The sequence below is a fragment of the Anolis carolinensis genome, unplaced genomic scaffold (assembly GCF_035594765.1).
Source record: "Anolis carolinensis isolate JA03-04 unplaced genomic scaffold, rAnoCar3.1.pri scaffold_12, whole genome shotgun sequence".
Classification (NCBI taxonomy): domain Eukaryota; kingdom Metazoa; phylum Chordata; class Lepidosauria; order Squamata; family Dactyloidae; genus Anolis; species Anolis carolinensis.
This window is the reverse complement of record NW_026943823.1, coordinates 20,825,736-20,851,891: the sequence shown is the minus strand read 5'-3', so window position 1 is coordinate 20,851,891 and position 26,156 is coordinate 20,825,736. Positions and strand designations below refer to the sequence as shown.

The window sequence follows — 26,156 nt, the reverse complement described above, 5'->3', positions numbered from 1 at the left end:
TTTACGACACGATAAAATGCCGGTGATTGAAAGGAAGGAGGAAGTCCTGATGGTTCTTCGTCATAGAAAATGGAGCAACAGTGCCCCCCCCCCCCATGGCTGAATCCAAGGCACCGAAGCTGGACTTCAAACACAACATACCTCCTTTCTGTCTGTTCTGTTCTCTTTGTCCAAACGGCATTGAATGTTTGCCATGTATTTGTATTGTGACCTGCCCTGAGTCCCCTTGGGGAGATAGGGCAGAATATAAATAAAATGTTGTTCTTACTTTACTGACACAAAAACACAGTATGACACAGTATGACATGAGATGTCTATGCTGGATTTCGTATCACAGAATCACAAGTTGAACACTTCCCAAGTGTCTAGGACTGTGTGATGTATTTTCGGATGATGCGCGCAGATCCCAGCAGGATGGCCTTTTGCAGCTGGCAGATCGTAATTTTGTCAATGTCTATTGTTTCCAAATGCCGGCTGAGATCTTTTGGCATGGCACCCAATGTGCCCATCACCACCGGGACCACCTGCACTGGTTTCTGCCAGAGTCTTTGAAGTTCAATCTTGAGGTCCTGATAGCGGCTGAGTTTTTCCTGTTGTTTTTCGTCAATGCGACTGTCACCTGGGATGGCGACATCAATGATCCAAACCTTTTTCTTTTCCACAACTGTGATGTCTGGTGTGTTGTGTTCCAGAACTTTTGTCAGTCTGGATTCGGAAGTCCCACAGTATCTTTGCGTGCTCATTTTCCAATACTTTTGCAGGTTTGTGATCCCACCAGTTCTTTGCTGCAGGGAGGTGGTACTTGAGGCATAAGTTCCAATGAATCATTTGGGCCACATAGTTGTGCCTCTGTTTGTAGTCTGTCTGTGCAATTTTCTTCCAGCAGCTGAGGATATGATCAATGGTTTATTATTATTATTATTGCTGTTTTTTAACCTGAAATTTTTGTGGGGTGGATTGAACTCTTAAACCGCCCCCTTGGCTACGTACTTGTTGGACATGGTCCTCCCCGTCTTGCTCTTCCCATCAGGAACTGGACACCGAGACCCTTGGAACCTGTACGGATTTCCAAGTGGTCCCCGGCTGCGGCATCCGCTGCAAGGTCACCAACATCGAGTCCCTGATCTACCGGAGGAGCGAGAGCCTTGAAGAGAACAACGTGAGGAACGCTGCCCTGGTCAACATCGATGACGGGGAGCCGATGCGGCCCGCCTTGATTATCGATGAACAGCTGCCAAGTAAGTCGAGAGGCATTTGCAAGATGTGGGTTGTGTCAGGCAGAAGTCTGGGTTTTAAAATACAAACTTTTAAAAAGCATTGAGCGACCAATTGCATTACAACCTGAGTTTTAAAAACTATAAATGCACAATTCAGTTAAAAACCAGCACACCTGCTGCATATTGCTCTACCCCAGTCATTGAAGACTCAAGAAAAATAATTTCAGCAGCTTCTCTTTTCAGGTGGCATCAAATTAAAGTACTATGTTGTTGTTGTTGTTCTTTATTATGGCTCATGTCATTCAGATGAGGGTTGTTGCATCCCAGGCCTGGAAAATCCTAAGGTCACAGCACCACACAAGAGTCCAGAGTATAAGCAAACAGTTTATTGCAAAAAATATATAAAATATATAGGAAAAAAGCAGGAATCGAGAAAGAAAAGGTTTTAGCAATAAGCAATAATCCAATAGGAATCCAAATGTCTCAGACAGATTCAAAGGTAATACAGTCCAGGAATAGCCAAAAATCACAAGAACAGCTTAAATCCGCAAGCAAAATGTATCCTTACTAAAACTTGATCATGAATATGAAACGGAAACAAAGAAACTTCCAAGTTACTTGAATCCCAGAACCAAAAGGCTTGACTTGAAACATGAACTAGGAACTCAGGCCTAGCTTCTTACTCCAAACGCGATGTTGCCTGAAGTAAACAACTTGACAATTAAAAGCCGTCCATTAAATCATTTAGTCTCCCTTGAAATCTTTCCCCAGCTTTCCCACACAAACGCTCTGCCCTGAGAGAGAGAATACTTCTGGAACATGGCCATACAGCCCAGAAAACACACAACAACTCGGTGTCGCTTTATATTGCAAACTGGGGAGGACATGTATCTGAGTGCTCTCTACATTTTCTGTGTATGGAAAATTCAGTTAGGAACACACTTGAATGACTTGTGTTGCAGGCCATAGTTCCTCTGCTTCTATGTCTTGTCTGAAAGGATAATTTTGCTCATCCACACCATCTGACTCTCTAGTTCCTTCCCACAGTTGCCTTATCCCAGAATAAGAGTTCAGTGCAAACGTTGCATGTACTGAAGTATCACATCATCACTGTTTCCCTTTCAGCCACATGGAATCCTCACAAGTACTCCGTTCTCATTGGGAACCGGGAGTGGATGTCTCGGAACGGCCTCCACGTCAAGAACGACGTGGACCACGCCATGACCGAGCACGAGCGACGCGGGCGCACCGCTGTTCTTGTGGCCGTGGATGGTAAGGCTGAGTCCGGACATCAGTGCTGAGTATGTTACATGGAAGACATTGAGGAATTGGAGGAGGGAAGAATCATGAATCAGTGTGTGACATGGGGCAGGGAACAGTACGTTGTGCTCTGTTTTTTCTGTCAAATCAATTCCAGAGTCATAAGCTGCAGCTCTCTAACATGGAGGCTTGAAGCAGCAACACATGATCAGTTTGGGGTATGGCATTGGGAGAGAAATGAAAAGGGAAGGGGAAAGCAGAAACCTATTCAAGTGTTTGAGGACAACCAAACTTGATAGAACTTTGGTTGTCCTCAAACACTTGAATAGGTTTCTGCTCATCAATTCCAAAGTCAGTCAGAAGTTGATGAAGCCATAAAAGTTCATCTGATGCTAGGGAAACGGCTATGTATTTTGCTTCAGTAGTGGATTTAGCCACTAATTCTTGCTTCCGGCTGGCCCAAGCGATAGGACCATTTCCGTACATAAACAGATACCCGCTAGTTGATTTACAATCTGAAGATTCTCTATCCCAGTCAGCATCTGAGTAACAAATCATTCTTGGAGAAAGTGAAGGAGAATGTGGAGAGAAAGGGAAGAATAGGGAAAGAAAAAGCAAAGAAAAAGTCCTTTACAAAGAGAACATTTCATACCATCCAGAAATGGAGGGGAATAATTGCAAGATGTTCCTGGTGGCTTTCTAGGAGAACTCTGCGGCTTGGTAGCCATTGCTGATACGGTGAAACCCGAAGCGGAGCTGGCTGTCCGTACGTTGAAGGCGATGGGCTTGGAAGTCATCTTAATGACTGGTGACAACAGCAAGACGGCAAGGTCAATTGCTTCTCAGGTAGGCCTCCATGCCCTCGGGCTATTGGAAATAACATGACTTTGGAGGTGTCTACGGACAATGCCGGCTCTTCGGCTTAGAAATGGAGATGAGCATCAGCACCCAGAGTCAGACACGACTGGACTTAACGTCAGGGGAAACCTTTACCTTTACCTAAAATTACAAACAAATCTCAACAAGTAACCAGGACTATGGTGGGGATGATCAAACTTAAAGGGATTGGGTCTGGACTTGTGCAAAAAGAGGCTATTGGGCCAGGGCTGGGGGCAAGGTGATGAGTACAATCTATCAGTCAATTAGGACTGGATGTTCAGTGATAATAAAAATAGTAATAACCATAATAGTTGTAGTAATAGAGTAGTAGTAATATTTTAAATCATATACTGATAATAATTCAGCAGTAACAGTACAGCAAGAATAGTAATAATTTGATAATTTTATAGTGATTATAATAAAAATGTACAAGTCATACATTAATAATAATACCGTGATATTCATAATTTATCAACAATGTAGTATTTATATAGTAATACCAATGTGATGATAATGATATAACACAGAGATAATAATAACAACAGTATATAATAATATAACAATACAGTAACAATACAGTAACAATAATACAGCACTAATAATATAATACAGTAGAGTCTCACTTATCCAAGCTAAACGGGCTGGCAGAAGCTTGGATAAGCGAATATCTTGGATAATAAGGAGGGATTAAGGAAAAGCCTATTAAACATCAAATTAGGTTATGATTTTACAAATTAAGTACCAAAACATCATGTTATACAACAAATTTGACAGAAAAAGTAGTTCAATACACAGTAATGTTATGTTGTAATTACTATATTTACGAATTTAGCACCAAAATATCACGATATATCGAAAACATTGACTACAAAAATGGCTTGGATAATCCAGAGGCTTGGATAAGCGAGGCTTGGATTAGTGAGACTCTACTGTAATACAATTGACAGATAATAATAATAATAATAATAATGATAATAATAATAAATTTATTTTTGTATGCCGCCTCCATCTCCCCAGCAGGAGACGCAGGGAACAAGCCCAACATAATCACATAAAATCATAAAATAACAACTTAGACATCAGACAACGCAATTTAAAAACAATTTAAACAGGTCATAGTTAAAATTGGCATAGTTAAAATGTTAAACAATCATCCAGGCATTAAAGGTCCAATATAGGATAACATCTGGGCGATAATCAACACTGATTTAGGGAGTGTCTATTACAAATACGACATACATCAAATAGATACAAGAGGCAGGGAAGATAAATCTGAACGGGAATCAAACTAAAAAGCAAACAGGGCAAGTTTCAATGTAGTTATGGACCAGGTTATAACAGACTTGTCTACTCAAAAGCACAATAGAACAGCCATGTTTTTAATTTCTTATGGAAGACAGTGAGGGTTTAAAGGCCTCCAAAGAAGGAGCTTCTGCTGGACTCAAGAGGCAGAGAGTTCCACTGCTGAACAGCTCTTCTTACAGTCAGGAAGTCCTACCTAATGTTCAGGTGGAATCTCCTTCCCTGCTTTGGAACCCTTGCATTTAAAAGAAAGGTTTCCCTGAGCTTTTCACAGCGGACTCTTCTGTCTCGGTTTTGATCCTGGCTTCCCTTCCCTCTTCTTCTTTTGCAGGTGGGCATCTCCAAAGTGTTTGCCGAGGTGCTGCCTTCGCACAAAGTGGCCAAAGTGAAGCAGCTGCAGGACGAAGGGAAGCGGGTGGCCATGGTGGGCGATGGGATCAACGACTCCCCGGCTCTCGCCATGGCCAGCGTGGGCATCGCCATCGGCACGGGCACCGACGTGGCCATTGAGGCGGCCGACGTGGTCTTGATCAGGGTGAGTCACAGGGAGATGGATGGCCTGAGTGGATCAACAACTGTTCTTGCATACAATAGAAACCACTGCATTTTTGTCTGATTGGCCCCTTACTATTTACAGATACAGATTCTCTGAGGTGTTAAAACAGTTGTATTTTCTGTTGTCTGCTAGATAATCCTTTTAACCTAAACATGGAAAGGATTGAACCTAAAATGAATTGTGTGTGCAAGACATATATTTTGCCACTGAGCTGGCTTGCTGCCCCATTTATTTTAACCAGGTAAATTTCAAGGAAAGGTCTATGTGGGCAATGAGATGCCTCTATCTATTGTTTTTATATCCAGAAGGCTTCTATATAGATACATGTTTCTTGTATCCTTCATTCTTTTATCATTATAGATTTTTCTAAATCATGTAAGACAGTTGTCTTTTCACCAAGTCTGTTCTCAAGAACCATGTTTTATGTAGAAAGTATGTGGTGTTTCTTGTTTGAAAGCAGTGATAAGCATATGTTAAACAATGTCTCATTGCCATAGCTGCTTACTCCAATAATGAGATAATTTGCATGGTGGCATTACTACAAAAGAATCTCAATCTGTTTTTTTTTTTGCCTTTTCTGTTAGATTTTCCTCTGTATCTTCAAAACAATTTAAACATAACACACTGCAGGGAAAGGATAAGTTCCACGGCATTCCCGGTTTGGGAAGTACCCATTGATGCATGCATCTGTTTTGCAAATAACGTGAACTAGGTTGCAAACTTTCTCTGTGTCTGTACTTTTTAAAATGTTACATTCCTGTCTGGGGAAACTCACAGCAACTTTGTTGCTTTATTCAAAGGTGGCCAAGTCTTCTCTTGTTTGAGTTGCTGTGAGTTTTCCGGGCTTGTATGGCCATGGTACAGAAACATTCTCTCCTTACATTTCACCCACATCTATGACAGGCACCCTCAGAGGTTATGAAGTCTGTTGGAAACTAGGCAAGTGGGGTTTATATTTCTGTGGAATAATGTCCTGGGTGGGAAAAAGAAAGAATTCTTGTCTGTTAGAGGCAAGTGTGAATATTGCAACTTTGTGTGTGTGTGTGTGTGTCAGGAGCAACCTGAGTTGCTTCTGGAGTGAGAGAATTGGCCGTCTGCAAGGACATTGCCCAGGGGACTCCCTGATGTTTTGATGTTTTTACCATCCTTGTGGGAGGCTTCTTTCATGTCCCCGCATGGAGCTGGAGCTGATAGAGGGAGCTCATCCGCGCTCTCCCCGGGTGGGATTCGAACCTGGCAGCCTTCAGGTCAGCAACCCAACCTTCAAGTCACAAGACTTTTATCCCCAAGGCCACCGGAGGCTCCAATATTGCAACTGGCCATGTTGAATAGTATTGAACAGCCTTGCAGCTTCAACGCCTGGCTGCTTCTTGTCTGGGGAATCCTTTGTTGGGAGGTGTTAGCTGGCCCAGGCAGTAAACGGCCAGGCTTTATAATCATCATCATCATCATCATCATCATCATACTTTATTTCTGTTCCGCCCTCTCTGTCTCCCCGAAGGGACTCAGGGTGGATTCCAACAAACAACGTCATACATTCAATGCCTTCAAAAAACAGATAAATATTGTCATAAAATCCCAACAAGACCCCACATATGAATGCAGCATTAAAAACCTAACATCAAATTAAACCTAATATCAGTGAATTGAGTATGACATCGGACAGAATTGGGCAAGAATTATATAGTGATATAAAATCTAAACAAATGTTCACAGTAATTTGCAAAAGTCAACTGAAGTTCAACACAGTTGTGTGAGCTGGATTATGTGGCCTATGGTGGTAAATGGGCTGACATGGACTAACAGAACCCAGATATAACATAGTTCTCAATCAGATGGGAGTGGGATCAAGAGCAGGGCCTACTCCGCTGAGTGCAGTGCCTGGGCTGGTTTGTAAGAGGAGATGTGATTGGTCAAGTAGGCTTTGAAGCTGCCAGGCTTTTCAATGCTAATCAAGCTAGCCATTTGCAACATTCACACTTGTCTCAACAGGCAAGAGTTCTTTCTCCCACCCTGGACATTATTCCATAGATATGTAAACCCCTCTTGCTTAGTTTCCAACACCTCACAAGCTCTGAGGATGCCTGCCATAGAAGTGGGTGAAACTTCAGGAGAGAATGCTTCTGGAACATGGCCATACAGCCCGGAGAACTCAGCAACCAGGGATTCCAGCCATGAAAGCCTTCAACAATGTTTCTCTTGTTTGTTTTAGAAATTTAACTAAACTTCTTTTTGTTTTTCAAAACTTTGGGGAATTGTTTATATAGTTTAGTAAATGTGTATCATATTGCGCTGATTTTGCATCTGTCTTTGTTTCTCTCACTGTGCACTTACATTGTTTCGTAGCTGTATCCTTCCTTCCTTCCTCTCTGTGTGTGTCAAATCATAGGCCTTTGGCAGGGCTCCCTTTTTCAAATGGCATTTGCACTTGATAATCAACTTGCTGTTTGAAAGGAATAATGGCAAGTTGTGCTTACACCTATGACACGCGTGTCAGCACTGACACACCTTGTCATTTTTGCTGACACGCTGCCGCATGCAGATTGATCGGATGACTATGTCTTTTGTGGGCAAATTTGATGCGATTTGGTCCAGTGGTTTTGTTGTTTAGTCCATGGGAATTATGCACATTACATTATATATATCTATATATATAAAAGAGTGATGGCATCACGGCAACCCACAAAACAACAAAACTACAGGCCCCCCAACCTCGAAATTTGACAACACAACCCATCATCCACGCCTCTAGGTTGATACAATAAAAAGAAAAAAATAAAGTCCTAATTAGAGGGAGAGGAATAATTGCTTTTATCCATTTGCTGCCAGTTAGAAGGCTAAGCTCCTCCCACTTGGTCTCCTAGCAACCCAATAGAAAATAATAAAAAAAACACTAAAAATAATTAAAAACACTAAAAAATTAATACAATGAAATACTATAATAACAGAAAATAACTAAAAATAATACAAGAAAATAATAAAATATAATAAATAAAAAGATAACTTACAGTACAAATAATTTAAAAATACAAATAACGTCAAATAAAAATGACACAACAATTTTTAACCAATACCACCACAACGCGTGGCCGGGCACAGCTAGTGTGTGTGTGTGTGTGTGTATATATATATATATATATATATATATATATATATATATATATACACACACACATACATACACACACACACACACACACACACACACACACATATATATATATATATATATATATATATATATATATATATAATTGTAATATATTATAATATTATTACTATTATATTATTATTCATTATTCATGACTACATTGAAACTAGAATAGAGAGAAATCAGTGTGGAAACTGCAAGAGGTACCATAGATTGTTGTACATGGAAAATAATGGTAGTAAATAGTTTTTGATTTATTAAATACAGTTATATATTACAATTATATATTTTTGTTATTTAAACTATACATATCGCAAAACTATGGGTTTTTTTCTCGAAGTGACACACCACCCAAGTCATGCTAGGTTTTTTGGTAAATTTTGACACACCAAGCGCAAAAGCTTGCCCATCATTGGTCTAGGTTGTTGTGAGTTTTGCAGGCTGTATGGCCATGTTCCAGAAGCATTCTGTCCTGGCCATGCAACCCGGAAAACTCACAACAACCCAGTGATTCCAGCTATGAAAGCCTTCGACAACACATTGTGCTAATGTCCCTTGTTGTTGTTTCCTTTGCAGAACGATTTGCTGGATGTTGTGGCAAGTATTGATCTATCGCGGAAGACTGTCAGAAGGATACGGATCAACTTTGTCTTTGCCCTCATTTACAACCTGGTTGGCGTCCCAGTAGCTGCTGGTGCGTCCCTGAATCCTTTAGTTTTAACAGTATATCTATTACTGGATGTGCTTATTTCATGTAGCTTTATTCACCTGCAAGAGATTCCACCAATTTATTTTGGATTTGTTGTGGAGTGGGATTCATCTAAGGGAGCAGAAAGCTGCAATTAATATATTCTGTAGAAAAAAGACAAGGGCCACAGTGAGTCCCAGGTCTTGTTATTTCAATTCTTTGGTAGCTGAGAAGGAGAATGCTAGTGTTGTGCTTTTGTATGGAATTGCTGTTCGTTTTGTGTAGTTTCATTCGTTTTGTCTCATTTTCGTATTTGTTCCCGCTAACTAAAATGGGGCGCCTATACGAACAGAATTTTCGTCTGGCTTATGAAAAAAATAAATTTTTTTTGGACCATTGGCTGCAATGAGAGGGCTTCTGAGGCTCACACACCCCTTCCCCCCGCTCGGTTTTTATTTTATTTTATTTATTTATTTCCAACATTTATATCCCACCCTTCTCACCCGAAGGGACTCAGGGCGGCGTACACAACTGGCAACATTTCGATGCCGACACATAAATAAACATAACAGTAAATAAAATCCATTACAAACAATTAATACAATATAAAAATATAAAAGTATAAAAATATAAAAAATATGGTTAAAATCCATTCATCCAATATCCTCGTGCTTTAGCCATAAATCAGCCATAAAATAAATTTTTGGGCTAGAGGGGTGAAAATCGCCACACACGGAGGGTGTTGCACTGGAGACAGACTTGATATAAACAGTTTATTGGTAAAAAGATAGCTTTCCCATACCCGGATTAATGACGAGTGTATAAAGTGATTCCCAAATTTTTTCTCTTTGGCTAATTGTCCGTACCAGATATATGAATGCCATCCTTTTCGTAAATCGAAGCCTTCCAGGACTAGGATTTTGGGGTTTTCTAATTTTATCCACTCTTTAATCCAGATCAGGGCACATGCTTCATAGTATATTTTAAAATCTGGGAGGGCAAAGCCCCTCTTTTTTGGGAGTCTATCATTGTTTTATAATTTATTCTATGCCTTTTTCCTTTCCACACGAATTTCATTAAATCTTTATTCCATTCTTTAAATAATTTAACATTCCGAATTATTTGCAGGTTCTGAAAAAGATATAATAATTTTGGCAGTATATTCATTTTAATCGCAGCTATTCGTCCTAAAAGTGAAAGGTTCAGCTTCTTCCAGGACTCCAATTCCTTTTTAATCTCTTTCCATTTTTATATATACAGTAGAGTCAGGGCCGGGCTGTGGCGCAGCTGGCTAGTAACCAGCTGCAATAAATCACTACTGACCGAGAGGTCATGAGTTCGAAGCCTGGGTCGGGTGAAGCCCCCGATCATTAAATAGCCCGGCTTGCTGTTGACCTATGCAGCCCCGAAAGACAGTTGCATCTGTCAAGTAGGGAAATTTAGGTACGCTTTATGTGGGAGGCTAATTTAAATAATTTACAACATCATAAAACTGCCAGCAAAACATGAGGAAAGGAATGAGGAAGTACAGCCACTAGTGGATGGTGAAGCAACAGCTCCCCCTGTGGCCGGAATCGTGAAGCTGGAAAAAAATGTTAAATGCCTCTGTGTCTGTCTATATATGTTGTTTGTCTGTTGGCATTGAATGTTTGCCATATATGTGTTCATTGTAATCCTCCCTGAGTCCCCTTCGGGGTGAGAAGGGTGGAATATAAATACTGTAAATAAATAAATAAATAAATAAAGTCTCGCTTATCCAACGTTCTGGATTATCCAACACATTTTTGTAGTCAATGTTTTCAATATATCGTGATATTTTGGTGCTAAATTTGTAAATACAGTAATTACAACATAACATTACTGCGTATTGAACTACTTTTTCTGTCAAATTTGTTGTATAACATGATGTTTTGGTGCTTAATTTGTAAAATCATAACCTAATTTAATGTTTAATTGGTTTTTCCTTAATGCCTCCTTATTATCCAACATATTTGCTTATATAACGTTCTGCCGGCCCGTTTATGTTGGATAAGTGAGACTCTACTGTAATTATTTTCCAGTAGCTGATTATTTCGCGCCAATATCCAAATTCCCAGATATTTAAACTTTTTTTACAATTTGGAATCCTGTTTTTTGTTGCAATATTTCCTGATTCTTCTTAGTTGTATTTTTAGTAAGTAAAACAGTTTTCTGAGTTCTTTTGAGTTATCCCTAATTTCTCTCCCAGGCGTCTTCCTTCCCATTGGTTTGGTGCTGCAGCCGTGGATGGGCTCAGCGGCAATGGCAGCTTCCTCCGTTTCCGTGGTCCTCTCTTCCCTGCTGCTCAGATTGTAAGTATGATACAGGGAAACATTCCTACTACCATATATCCTCAAGTATAAGACTCCCTGAATATAAGACGAGGCACCTAACTTATACACCGAGCAGGTACTGGTAATTTAAAAAAAAATAGTTAGCTATAGATACAGTAGAGTAGACACATAGAATAAAGGTGAGCAAAAACATACATTAAATAATGAACAGTGAAAGGCTTGGGAGGTGAATATAAAATGGAGTCCTGAGTCTGAACATGCTCAGCACAATCACATGTCTATAACCCCTCCCACACCAAAGAGTGTGGCAAATCGATAGACACATAGAATACAGGTTAGCAAAAACATACACTAACAAATGAACAGAGAAAGGCTTGGGAGGTGAATATAAAATGGAGTCCTGAGTCTGAACATGCTCAGTACAATCATATGTCTATAACCCCTCCCACACCAAAGAGTGTGGCAAATCAACAGACACATAGAATACAGGTTAGCAAAAATATACATTAAATAACGAACAGTGAAAGGCTTGGGAGGTGAATATAAAATGGAGTCCTAAGTCTGAACATGCTCAGTACAATCGCATGTCTATAACCCCTCAGACACCAAAGAGTGTGGCAAATCAACAGACACATAGAATACAGGTTAGCAAAAATATACATTAAATAATGAACAGTGAAAGGCTTGGGAGGTGAATATAAAATGGAGTTCTGAGTCTGAACATGCTCAGTACAATCGCATGTCTATAACCCCTCCCACACCAAAGAGTGTGGCAAATTGACAGACACATAGAATACAGGTGAGCAAAAACATACACTAACAAATGAACAGAGAAAGGCTTGGGAGGGGTTATAGACATGTGATTGTACTGAGCATGTTCAGTGTCAGTGGTGACGACGGTGGGGTGAGACCCTGGTTGCCGTGCAGAGTGGGTTCCAAAAACCATCATTCTGGTCTCACCTCCTTCTCCAGGCTGTTTTCCCATGCGGAGAATCAGCACTGGTCAACAAACACTCCAGCAGGCGAAATCCAACTGTTGTTTAACTTTATTTACATAACTATTGACAGTTACAGTTATTTACAATAAATCCCAGACACATGGCTGTGTCTCCTCAGCTACAGAGCATAGCATTCATAGTCCATCTCCAGAGAATGCTCAAGCCGAACACACACTAACAGATGACACTCCACAGACCAAGAAGGAAGTCCCGGTCAAACAAACCCGACCCCATTGGTCCTGTGATATGTCAATCAAAGCAGGTCCTTATTAACTCCATAGTTACTGAAATGCCTTGCCGAGACTAACACAGAAGGCATTTCTAACAGCCTAGATTGATTTTAACATTTCACACAATTCACAATACCCTGACATTCGGACTCAGGACTCCATTTTATATTCACCTCCCAAGCCTTTCACTGTTCATTATTTAATTTATGTTTTTGCTAACCTGTATTCTATGTGTCTGTTGATTTGCCACACTCTTTCAATGGCAACCCTCTTTAAAGCCAAGTGATAAGACGGAAGTAGAAGTAGAAAGAGGAGAACGACCTGTTCTCATTTCGAAACATGGTGTTTCTTCCCCGCCTCTTGCCTAGGTATCGGAAGCCCAACTCGGAGGAGTATGAGCGCCGCGCCCGGGGCCAGTTGAGGCAGAAGAGCCCCTCGGAGGTCAGCGTCCACATCGGGATCGACGAGAGCGGGCCCGAGTCGCCCAAACTGAGCCTCATGGACCGCATCATCAACTACAGCCGGAGCTCCATCAACTCCTTCCTGTCGGACAAACGGTCGCGCAGCAGCATCGTCCTCAGCGACCCGGACAAGCACTCGCTCCTCGTCGGGGAGGAATACGACACGACGCTCTGATGGAGAAAAGATAATTGTATGTTGAACTCTGGACCTGGAATCAAGTTTAAAAATTCTTTGGGTTCCCATTGCTAGTTTGAATAGGACACAGGCGATGACTTGGGTTCGAGAGAGGTGGGTCGTGCTTGCACTCTTTTGCCAGTATTCGGAAGCCCGAAAAAGAGGGAGAACAACGCACTGGAAGCAGTTATGCCACACTGTGCTTCATGTGGGTCTGAGCACCACCTTGGCGACATGAAAGAGCAACGCATGGATTCCAGGCCCTTCCTTTGCAAGCTGCGTGGCATTTCTTGTCATCTAGCAACCGTGATGTTTTCCGTCTCCTTTTTTTATTTGCCAAACAGACGTGCCTTATCGCTTAACGTTCAGGATTTCCCTTCTTCGTAAATGGTAAATTGCAAAAGCGGCATTCTCCCGTCAGGATTTAGTCTTTTCCATGCCCTGGGAAAGAAAGGAACGGCGTCCTTTATTTATGCCCCTTTCCCATTGTGCCAACTCACAAGTTACTACACTCCTCCGTTCTCCCTTCATTCTCTATGAATTTTGGAAGCCACCACCCGCACTACTTTCGTGACTTAAAGCTGTGCCTCTTTGTAACTTCCGATCACGTAATTGTAACTCAGTGTGTTGTTGAAGACTTTCATGGCCAGAATCACTGCATTGCTGTGAGTTTTCCAGGTTGTATGGCCATGTTCTAGTAAAAGCACTCTCTCCTGAGGTTTCGCCCACATCTATGGCAGGCATCCTCAGAGGTTGTCAGGCCTATTGGAAACTAGGCAAGCGGGGTTTCTATATTTGTGGAGTAATGTCCAGGGTGGGAGAAAGAAGAACTCTTGTCTGTTGGAGGCTATAATAATAATAATAATAATAATAATAATAATAAAATTAAAAAATTATTCCCAAGTGTCTAGGACTGAATAATAATAAAAAAATAATAAATAATAAAAATAATAAGTTGTGGAAAAGAAAAAGGTTTGGATCATTGATGTCGCCATCCCAGGTGACAGTCGCATTGACGAAAAACAACAGGAAAAACTCAGCCGCTATCAGGACCTCAAGACTGAATTTGAAAGACTCTGGCAGAAACCAGTGCAGGTGGTCCCGGTGGTGATTGGCACATTGGGTGCCGTGCCAAAAGATCTCAGCCGGCATTTGGAAACAACAGACATTGACAAAATCACAATCTGTGATTTTGCAAAAGGCCACCCTACTGGGTTCTGCGCACATCATCCGAAAATACATCACACAGTCCTAGACACTTGGGAAGTGTTCGACTTGTGATTTTGTGATACGAAATCCAGCATATGCATCTCGTTTGCTGTGTCATAATAAAATAATAATAATAATAATAATAATAATAATAATAATAATAATAATAATAATTTTGTGTTGTTGAAGGTGTTCATGGCTGGAATCACAGGGTTGTTGTATGTCTTTCGGGCTGTGTGGCCATGTTCCAGAAGTATTCTCTCCTGACGTTTCACCCACATCTATGGCAGGAAAAAAAAATATATCTTTGGAGAGTCCAGGGTGTGACAAGAGTCTTTTGTTAGTTGGAAGCTAGGAACTGAAACATTAATGCTAGCTTCCAACTGACAAAAGACTCTTGTCACACCCTGGACTCTCCACAGATATATATATATATATATATATATATATATATATATATATATATATATTCCTTTCCTTGCCTAGTTTATCCATGCCTCACTACCTCTGAGGATGCCTGCCATAGATGTGGGCGAAACATCAGAAGAGAATGCTTCTGGAACATGGCCATACAACAACCCAATAATAATTTTATTTTTATACCCCGCCCCATCTCCCTGAAGGGACTCGGGGCGGCTTACATGGGGCCAAGCCCAGACATCAGACAATATAAAAACATAGCAATAAAACAAGTCAATCGACAATAAAACAAATCATAAAACAAATGAGGCCACATACAATAAATATACTGATAAAATCCTGGGATGGATCCAAAAATATCTGGGCCAAAAGTGCAAATAGTGTCAGTACCATCAGGGAGAGGTAGATACCAGAGCTATGGTTGCATTGATTAGCATTGAATGGCTTTGTAGCTGCAAGGCCTGGCTGCTTCCTGCCTTTATTGGGAGGTGTTAGCTGGCCCTGATTATTTCCTGTCTGGAATTCCCCTGTTTTCTGACTGTTGTTCGTTATTTACTGTCCTGATTTTTTTAAATACTGGGAGCCAGATTGTGTTCATTTTCATGGTTTCCTCCTATCAGCGGAAATTGTCCACGTGCTTCTTGTAGATTTCAGTGGCTTCTCTGTGTAGGCTGACATCCAACCAAAGATTCCCCCAGGCAGAAAGCAGCCAGGCTTTGCAGCTACAAAACCATTCAATGCTAATCAAGGTGGTCAACTGCAACATTCACACTTGCCTCAAACAAACAAGAGTTATTTCTTTCTCCCAACCTGGAGATTCCACAGATACATAAACCTCACTTGCCTAGTTTTTAACAGACCTCACAACCTCTGAGGATGCCTGCCTTAGATGTGGGCGAAATGTCAGGAGAGAATGCTTCCGGAACATGGCCAGGCAGCCTGGAAAACTCCCAGCAGCCCAAATGTGATCATAATTATGGGACACACGTGACGTGTCCCTCCTAAATAGAGAAATGTAATGTGATGGATGTGTTAGGAATTGTATGGCTCACCGACATTCGTCAATTACTAAACGCAGGAAATCCTTGTCCTCGAATGTTCCCCCTTTTCTAGTTAGATGCCATTTTGCAGTCTTTTTGGAATAACCTTGTGAATAATGTTTTGTACTCGGCTTTAATCCAAGGAAACCAAAAAGGCTCTTCTGCCTCTATACTTCTCCCTTTTCTTGGGCACTTTGTCCTCATGAATGTTAAGTTATAAACCAGCTTTAAGACTCAACTGTAGGAAACGCTATGCAGTGTGTTTAATTCTATTTATTTTCCCCGCCTTTGCTGCTGTTACACAATTTGTCAGACTTCCGCTTCATGTTTTCCTTCCGTTCCCTCTCGGTTTCTTGTCGCAAACTCTTGAGCGCTTGGATTCAGACATCGATTTCTGGAAGTCTGCCTTTTCTCCTTTTCTGAGTTTTGGGTGCATTTGTTGTTTTAAATAATACAACATTGTGACTTTGGTGTCTTTTTGCAGCCCCTTTCCTTCCTGTCACTTCGTCTCGGGAGGAAAGGCCGGCTCAGCAAAGCTCAGCCTTGTATGAAGCATAGAATTGGAAAAGACTCCAAAGGCCATCCAGTCCAACCCCCCATCTATATATATAAAAGGGTAAAGAAATTTCGGCCTAGGACAAAACAACAAAACTACACATCCCAGAAACACTAAACTTGGCAGCACAACCCCTCATCCATGCCTCTACATTCATACAACAAAAAGAAAAGAAAAAGAAAGTCCTAATTAGAGGGAGAGGAATAATTGTTTTTATCCAATTGCTGCCAGTTAGAAGGCTAAGCTCCACCCACTTGGTCTCCTAGCAACCCACTCAGCCCAGGGGACAGGCAGAGTTAGGCCTCACTTGGGCCTCTTCCCCACTGCCTATAAAATACAGATTATCTGATTTTAACTGGATTATATGGCAGTGTAGACTCAAGGCCCTTCCACACAGCTATATAACCCATTTATATTGGACTTAATGTAAGTTAAAACCTTTACCCTTTACCTTAACTACTACCAATTCCTCAATACTTTATTTCCCATACCACCAGACTTTGCCACAGCAACGCGTGGCCGGGCACAGCTAGTAGATATATAATTTTCTAGCTGTGGCGTTGTCTGGTGGTGTTGGTGAGAAATTGTTGAGATAGTGGTGGTATTGAATGTCTGTTGTATGGTTGTCTTTATGTTTAGTATGCACACTGAAGTGGATTATATGGCAGTGTGGACTCAAGATAATCCAGTTCAAAGCAGATAATATAAGATTCTAAATGGGCTATATAGCTGTGTGGAAGGGCCTTGAGTCTACACTGCCATATAATCCAGTTAAAATCTGATAATCTGTGGAAGAGGCCTAAGTGAGGCCTAACTGTGCCTGTCCCCTGGGCTGAGTAGGTTGCTAGAAGACCAAGTGGGCAGAGCTTAGCCTTCAACGTGGCAGCAATTGGATAAAAACTATTATTCCTCTCCCTGTAATTAGGACTTTATTTTTCTTTTCTTTTTGTTGTATCAACCTAGAGGCATGGATGATGGGTTGTGTTGTCAAATTTCGAGGTTGGGGGGCCTGTAGTTTTGTTGTTTTGTCCGCTGCCCTGATGCCATCACTCTTTTATATATATAGATTTATATTCAGTTTTGTGTCTCTGGCCCCCAAAGCAATTCAGTTTTTATTTACAACTAGCTTGCGTCCCTGGCGTTGCCCAGGTTATTTGAAAAAGTCATTTTTTTAATTGTACCAAATGCATAAGGTTGTGGGTGAACTACAACTCACATCTTGGTAGGTTAACCCCAAGAAATTCCATCAGTCCTCAAAGTTTGTGATGTTGGGCAAGTTTGCTCTGCAATTTCCCCCATTGACTTCCAGCATTTTTTGCTGGATTTTTGTTATGCCAAGTTAATTCCAGGTCCATCATTGGTGGATTTCAGAATGCTCTTAAATTGCGGGTGAACTATACATCCCAGTCCCTACAACTCCTATAAATTATGGTGAATCCCCCCAAATCTCTTTAGTATGTTCAGTTGCTGATCAATTCCTTTGTTTGCTATAGAAAAGAATAGGAAAGGGTTATGGAAGAGGCAGTGGGCGGGATCATGCAAATTCCACACCGATGGAGAGAGTAAGAAACACTGGGGTGTCCATGGTGGAGGAAAAACAATATCTAGGAGGAAATTATCCCTTTCGCTTGGGTGGTGGACAGTATGGTATTTGTGGAAGACATTGGCAGGACTCTTGGATATGTTTACGGCACTCGCTATAACCAGCAATGGCTCCCATCAGCTTCAATGATCTGGATTAAATGCCAAGGATGACAGTAGATGATATGATGATAATAATAATAATCATCTTATGTGCAAAAAGGGCTCAGCTGAGAGTAGGGATGCTCACTTTGTCCAATTCTGCAGCCTGAAGATGCATGTGTTTTGCTTTCTTCCAAATCGAGGATGTTCCTTGCTACAACTACAGTAGAGTCTCACTTATCCAACACTCGCTTATCCAACGTTCTGGTTTATCTAACGCATTTTTGTAGTCAATGTTTTCAATCTATCGTGATATTTTGGTGCTAAATTCATAAATACAGTAATTACTACATAGCATTACTGCGTATTGAACTACTTTTTCTGCCAAATGTGTTGTCTAACATGATGTTTTGTTGCTTCATTTGTAAAATCATAACCTACTTTGAGGTTTAATAGGCTTTTCCTTAATGCCTCCTTATTATCCAACCTATTCGCTTATCCAACATTCTGCCGGCCCGTTTATGTTGGATAAGTGAGACTCTACTGTAGTCTCTTCCAGAGCTCATCACTTACTGATATCTCCCGTCAACTTCAATATTATGTGGGTCTACACCCAAGGAGCCCCGGTGGCGAAGTGTGTTAAAGCGCTGAGCTGCTGAACTTGCAGACCGAAAGGTCCCAGGTTCGAATCCCGGGAGCGGAGTGAGCGCCCACTGTTAGCCCCAGCTTCTGCCAACCTAGCAGTTCGAAAACATGCAAATGTGAGTAGATCAATAGGTACTGCTCCGGCAGGAAGGTAACGGCATTCCATGCAGTCATGACCTGGAGGTGTCTATGGACAACGCCGGCTCTTCAGCTTAGAAATGGAGATGAGCACCAACCCCCAGAGTCAGACACGACTGGACTTAACGTCAGAGGAAAGCTTTACCTTTTATACCCAACAACTGGGTAAGGCCACAGTGTATCCCGCATCTGAGGCTATAATTTGCAAGTTTACAATGCCGTATGTCCTGAAGACCGTAGGCCAAAACAACAGAACTCCGGCAAAGAGTGTGTAGTTGTGAGACTTCTGGTTGTTTATTTATTTATTTACAGTATTTATATTCCGCCCTTCTTTCTCACCCCCAAAGCGGACTCAGAGCAGATCACAATACACATGTATACGGCAAACATTCAATGCCATTAGACATACGACATATAGAGACAGACACAGAGGCAATTTTAACATTTTCCAGCTTCATGAGGGTATGTTCGATTCCAGCCACAGGGGGAGCTGCCTCTTCACCGTCCACTTGTGACACCTTGATGGAGTACTTCCTTATTCCTTTCCACACACTGCTAGAAGTTTTTATGGTGTCATAGATTAGTCAAATTAGCCTCCCCACATAAAGCAGCACCTATTTTTTTTCTATTCAACAGATGCAACTGTCTTTTGAGCTGCATAGGCCAACAGCAAGTAACACCACCTGAGTTATGTTTGGTTTTTTGGCGAATTTTGACACACCAAGCTCAAAGGTTGTCCATCACTGTCATAGAAGGTTGTAACGGCGGTTAAACCTCTAGATTCGGAGTCTTGTAGCTTTCGGTTTGCAACCAGGTTTTGTCCATGAAATACATTAATGTCATACTGGGTCCAACCTTTGGCAAGAAGGAACATTGGTGTCTTTTGGTGCATTCTGAATGTCCATCCTCAGGCTATAAAACTGCCTTCACTCGAAGGCAAAACGAGGCCTGTTTTCCTGTCTTGCAATTGTTTGTTCACTCCAAAAAAAAACAAAAATGCCAGCCCTGTTTTTGTTTTGTTTCCAGGAAACACTCTTGATATCTTTTTGGTAAAAAAATAAATAAACAACACTGTGCAATATTTAAGTTTGTAATCCGTAACGTTTTCCTTTTTCTGGATATGCCGCCGCTCTCATCCTTTCGAGGAAACGTGCCTTCGGCTCGATAAAAGGGTGCCATGCGAAATGAAATGGTTTGGATTTTTATTCTAGCAGCACAAATGTCACTTTGCCATTTCATCAACAACAACAATTTACAGGCGAGTCGGGGCCACTGGTGGCGAAGTGTGTTAAAGCGCTGAGCTGCTGAATTTGCAGACCAAAAGGTCCCAGGTTCAAATCCCGGGAGCGGAGTGAGCACCCGCTATTAGCTCCAGTATCTGCCAACCTAGCAGTTCGAAAACATGCCAATGTGAGTAGATCAATAGGTACCGCTCCGGCAGGAAGGTAACGGCACTCCATGCAGTCATGCCAATGGCCACATAACCTTGGAGGTGTCTACAGACAACGCCGGCTCTTGGGCTTAGAAATGGAGATGAGCACCAACCCCCAGAGTCAGACATGACTGGACTTAACATCAGGGGAAACCTTTACCTTTTTTACATTGCACTGTGTAATAGTGGTACTGAAATAAAATGGGTTCTATTGTTTCTATTTCTTTTCCCTCACAGGGGCTTAGTCTTCGGGCGTAACGCGTTCCAGGCAATGTGCCTCTTAGCAGCTCTGCGGGAAATACATTTAATCTCCCCTTTGTAAAGAGTCTGCGGTATTTGATCACTCGAAGACTTTGTAGGTATTTCTATCTGAATATGAAGCTATTGAAAAAGCGGAGTGAGTGCCCGCTATTAGCTCCAGCTCCTGCCAACCTAGCAGTTCGAAAACATGCAAATGTGAGTAGATCGATAGGTACTGCTTTGGCGGGAAGGTAACGGCGCTCCATGCAGTCATGCTGGCCACATGATCTGGAGGTGTCTACGGACAATGCTGGCTCTTCGGCCTAGAAATGGAGATGAGCACCAACCCCCAGAGTCAGACATGACTGGACTTATCGTCAGGGGAAACCTTTAGCTCATTGAAAAAGCGGAGTGAGCGCCCGCTATTAGCTCCAGCTCCTGCCAACCTAGCAGTTCGAAAACATGCCAATGTGAGTAGATCAATACGTACTGCTTTGGCCGGAAGGTAATGGATCTCTATGCAGTTATGCCGGCCACATGACCTGGAGGTGTCTATGGACAACGCCGGCTCTTCGGCCTAGAAATGGAGATGAGCACCAACCCCCAGAGTCGGTCACGACTGGACTTAATGTCAGGGGAAAACCTTTCCCTTTCCCTATATAAACCCCACTTGCTTAGTTTCCAATAGACCTCACAACCTATCAGGATGCCTGCCATAGATGTGGGCGAAATATCAGGAGAGAATGCTTTTGGAACATGGCCATACTTTTTTTACTATTGAAAAAGGACACCAAAAACCAGCCAGGAGCCAACATCTTCAGAAACAAATGTATTTTCTTCATAAATACAGTACAGTTCCCATTATCATGAGGCTTACATTCTAGACATACTAAACGCACCTATACAAGTCGAGGAGAGGTCTATTGAGGCACCAAGCAAAGCGGAGAGACGTTCATTGTGACAAAGTCCGAGAAGGATGGCAGCGCAATAGCCCTTTGTCCGCATGATGCAGAGCTGGTCACTCCAAGGCCCATCATCCACAGACTCTGGAAACGGGACTACATCGCTTTCCTTTGCTTAGGCTGTGCAGTGCACTCCTAAACTCCTAAATAGCCGAGTTCGTGTTAAACTCTTAGTCTAAAAGTTTGGTTTGAGCACAAACTAAAAACAAACAAAAGCGGTCATCACAAGTTTTACATTTCTTTGTTTGAATTCCAGTATCAAGTTGTTACAGAAATGGAAAAAAAGGGGGGGAAGTGTGCAGTTTGGCTTTCCTTGGAGGGACAGAGATCACACCAAAAGTGACCGGATTGCGTCCGACACCATGTCTTTACCAACAGAGCTACAAAATCCCCAAAATAACAGCAAATCGGTGGTTGACTTGAAGCAGAGGAATTGCATTAAAACTGGCAACTGTGAGGCCAGCATAAGGCACTTCTTAGCAGAATTTTGTTCCAAGACCAAGTGTGCAAAATGCATGCCTCGGACACGCAAGGCTCCTGGTTATTCCTATTTTATCCAGAAGCACAAATCGCACAAAATCCTGTTTTGGCCCTGAATCCATTCCAGCACATTGCGGAGAAGGCTGCTTGTGGGTTTGTTTTAGGCGCAACTCTGCCGACACATTCATACGTTGCAACCATTCGTTTTGCTTCTATTAAAACATTTTCCCCCGGATTAAAAAATGAGATCATCTAGAAGCCAACGGAGAGCGACAAATTCAACGGTTGTTTCCGAAAGTTTGATTCTTGCAACCTCGTGGCAAACAAAGAGTTTGCAAAGAAAGGCAAGAGGTTTCGGGGAAGCCAAGGCACGGAGGGCGACATCCTTCGACGGCACAAACTTGTTTTGCTAACTTTGCAAAGAATGGAATGTTTTAGGAAGACATGGAAATGCATGACCTACATTTAGCGCTAAGGCACTAAACCAGGCCTGGGCGAACTTTGGCCCTCCCTCTGAACATTTTGCAGAAATCGAACCACGGTGACAAAAAGGGAGGAATGGAAGAAAGAGACGCCCACGTCGGAGGCACGCGGCGGAAATACAACATCGCGCACCAGCATTCTCTTACCGGCTATTGAGTCAAGTTCATTCAGGAGAGAAGGCTAAAGGTCTTTGGAAACTACAATTCCCAGATTTGCATAGCATTGAGCCACAGCGGTTAACAGTGGTGTCAAACTGCATTAATTCTACAGTCCCAGGGTCAAACCATAATAATAATAATAATAATAATAATAATAATAATAATAATAATAATAATAATAATATTCTCCCAGCAGAAAAGAAGAAAGTTCCCTTTGGGGAGATAGAGGCAGGGTATAAAAATAACGTTGTTATTATTATTATTATTTTATTATGACACAGCAAACAAGATAGATATGCTGGATTTCATATCACAAAATCACAAGTCGAACACTTCCCAAGTGTCTAGGACTGTGTTATTATTATTATTGTTATTATTATTATTATTATTTTCCAATGATAGCCCTATCTTAAAGCCTGGGTTTGCCCATACCTGGTCTAGATGCGCCTCGCCTGACGTATGAAGGAAACCAATAGAGAATGCTGTGAATGTTGTATTTCTGGAATGCTTCTTGCAACATTTTGGTCTTTTCACCTTGACATTTCCTATCGCGACGACTTCTGTGAAATATTTGCGGAAGCGAGAGCACCTTGGTTTCCGCCTAAGAGCTGAGGATACCAAAAAAGGCCTTTCGGAATGGCACCCAAAAAACCACCTAAAAACACAAAGACAAGCTATTCCTTTCCTTTAAAAAATACTGACGTTTTAAAAAATTGAGTGCACTTAAGACCAAGGCTGACTTTAATCCAGATGCGACCAAATCCAGAAAATTATAAGTTAACCTGTCCATATTTTTCTTTGAAAAAGAGGAGAGTATATACAAACAGCGCAAGGCTGTAGATATTCCTTTATGACTCGGTTACTATAAAAAAATTGCTATTTGTGTTATGTATGTATATATGTATATATCAAAAGAAGGGGGAAAAGGGGAACGGGTTCCGGCTTGTCTTCAGATGAGATACTCCACCATTTCTCCGTCGCTGAGGTCCTGCCCCACGGATTGAGCCGGATTCTTCCTTTCCAGGGCGTTGGGATGGAAAGCGGAGGAGGAAACGTCTGCAAAGCCAAAGGAAAAGAAATGACAGTGCTGGAAATGTAAGAAAGAGAAGGGAGACTTCTTTCACATGTGGTGGGGATGTAAGAAGGTAAAAAGGTTTTGGAAAATAGTACAGAAGGAAATGGAGATTATATTACAAACAAAATTAACCCTAAAACCGGAATATTTTCTACTAGGGCTAACAGACTTTTTCACGGATACAAATAATGAAAAATTGTTTATATATATATGACAAGTGCAGCCAGAATCTCGATTGCGAAACTCTGGAAAACAGCAGAAACGCCGTCATTAGAACAATGGCTTTTGAAACTGATGGATATAAAAAATATGGACACATTAACACAGATAATTTCAGTAAAAAAAGACACAAAAACAGATTGGGATAAATTAAGTAAATATCTCAAGGAAAAAGAAAAGAAAACTGGAAACGTAGAAGCAGAAACTGTTATGACACTCTCAGGTTCTTAGAAAAGGGTTCGGGAAAGAATTTGGAAAAGTAAGAATAAAAATGTTGAGCAGGGGATCTGGAAGGGAATCCAGAGAGAGGAGGGAGGGTCGAGGAAAATCAGGGTTTTATATATTCCCTCACCCCCCTTTTTTTTTTTTCTTTCCCAATTATTGTTTGTTCGTTATTATTTTACTTTGTTCTCTATGTATTATTCTACTTTGTAATCACATGCGACTCTCCTCTTTTATTGTATCACTATAACTATAAATAAAATCAGTTAAAAAAAAAGAAAAGAAATGACAATGCATGAGAGCAAGTTGCACGGCAACAACACTGCTTTTGCATCCGTTCTCCCAAAAGACGGTCCAACTCCTCTTATAAATCAGTCCGAACACAATCGGTTGGAGGAACCTTTCCAGGATATGCATTGAAACCTCAGACAGAAGACACCATCTCAAAACAATGGCATTTTACAGGGAGAGATCTGTGTTCGAATCCTGGCTCAGCCACTGAATGGGTGCAACCGTTGTGCATCCCATTATTATTATTATTATTATTTTATTTACATGTATATAACAACAGCTATATGCACAGATGTCTATTATATATAGTAACTAGCTGTGCCTGGCCACGCGTTGCTGTGGCAAAGTGGTGGCGGTATTGGTGAAAAATTGTTGTGGAATTTATTGATGTTATTTGTATTTTTTGTTGCATCTGTCAAGGAGGGAAAATTAGGGACGCTTTATGCGGGAGGCTAATTTAACTAATCTACAACACCATAAAACTGGTCACGAGGAAAAGAAGAGGAAGAACAGCCACCAATGGACGATGAAGCAACAGCTCCCCCGTGGCCGGAAATCGTGAAGCTGGAAAGATGTTAAAAAAAATGCCTCTGTGTCTGTCTAAAACTGAATGTTGTTTGTCTGTTGGCATTGAATGTTTGCCATATATGTGTTCATTGTAATCCGCCCTGAGTCCCCTTCAGAGTGAGAAGGGCAGAATATAAATACTGTAAATAAATAAATAATTTTTTAAATTAATTTTATTGTAACTTATCTTTTTTATTTATTATATTTTATTATTTTGTTGTATTATTTTTAGTTATTTTGTTATAGTATTTTATTGTATTAATTTTTTAGTGTTTTTAATTATTTTAGTGTTTTTTATTATTTTTATTGTATTATTTGTATTTATTTTATTTTTTATTTTATTAACACTGGGCTGAGTGGTTTGTTAGGAGACCAAGTGGCAGCAATTGGATAAAAACAATTATTTCTCTCCCTCTAATTAGGACTTTATTTTTCTTTTCTTTTTGTTGTCGGAACCTAGGGGCAAGGATGGTGGGTTGTGTTGCCAAATTTCTAGATTCTGGGGCTTATACTTTTGTTGTTTAGTTGGAGGAACGGACACCTTTACTCTTTTATATATATAGATTATTATTAGAGCTTGGAATAATAACAACAACAACAACAACAACAACAAAAAGTCATTCATAACACAACTGTACAATGCTTTACCTGCTTTGTCCGAGACGTAGGCCAGATTCGCACCTGGGAGCCTGGCCTGCACCGAAGGGCTGGACGCGGCTGCAGAGGTGGGGCCCTTGTTCTGATCGGTCTGCGTGCTGCAGTCCCGGCTGCCCGTCTTGCAATGAGCGGACAGCAGCGGCGTGGAAGGCATCACCGGCGACGGGGTGGAAGGGATGGACTCGGAGCGGCACTCTGTGCCCAGCAGCACACCTGGCGGGGCGGAAGGAACAGCACATGCGCATTGGCACACAGACACACAGAACCGGAAGGGGCACCAAAGCCCATCCAGACCAACCCCCTCCTGCAAGGCAGGAAAGCACTATGCAACCGCTCCCGACACAGCCTTCAAAACCTCCAGTAGTTGAGACTTCAGAGGTCTGTTGGAAATGAGGCAAGTGGAGTATGTGTGTGTGTATATATAATGACTTTTCACCCAGTTCTGAGAAC

General features: G+C 41.4%; 2 protein-coding genes across 4 annotated transcripts in view; one reads left to right on the top strand and one right to left on the bottom strand.

The window, feature by feature from the left end:
- Positions 1 to 20,001, top strand: part of atp7a (ATPase copper transporting alpha) — a 72,696-nt gene extending 52,695 nt beyond the window's left edge. For both annotated transcript variants that reach the window (XM_062964042.1, XM_062964043.1), the window contains exons 18-24: positions 1,031 to 1,238; positions 2,343 to 2,489; positions 3,181 to 3,323; positions 4,990 to 5,193; positions 8,942 to 9,059; positions 11,281 to 11,383; positions 12,962 to 20,001. In XM_062964042.1, coding sequence (XP_062820112.1) covers positions 1,031 to 1,238; positions 2,343 to 2,489; positions 3,181 to 3,323; positions 4,990 to 5,193; positions 8,942 to 9,059; positions 11,281 to 11,383; positions 12,962 to 13,229 — 1,191 coding nt within the window. In that variant the 3' untranslated portion in view covers positions 13,230 to 20,001. The remainder of the gene's footprint in view (positions 1 to 1,030; positions 1,239 to 2,342; positions 2,490 to 3,180; positions 3,324 to 4,989; positions 5,194 to 8,941; positions 9,060 to 11,280; positions 11,384 to 12,961) is intronic.
- Positions 20,002 to 21,408: 1,407 nt separating this feature from the next.
- Positions 21,409 to 26,156, bottom strand: part of amot (angiomotin) — a 48,938-nt gene continuing 44,190 nt past the window's right edge. For both annotated transcript variants that reach the window (XM_062964044.1, XM_003226852.4), the window contains 2 exons: positions 25,698 to 25,919; positions 21,409 to 23,731 (listed from right to left, as the gene is read on the bottom strand). In XM_062964044.1, coding sequence (XP_062820114.1) covers positions 23,625 to 23,731; positions 25,698 to 25,919 — 329 coding nt within the window. In that variant the 3' untranslated portion in view covers positions 21,409 to 23,624. The remainder of the gene's footprint in view (positions 23,732 to 25,697; positions 25,920 to 26,156) is intronic.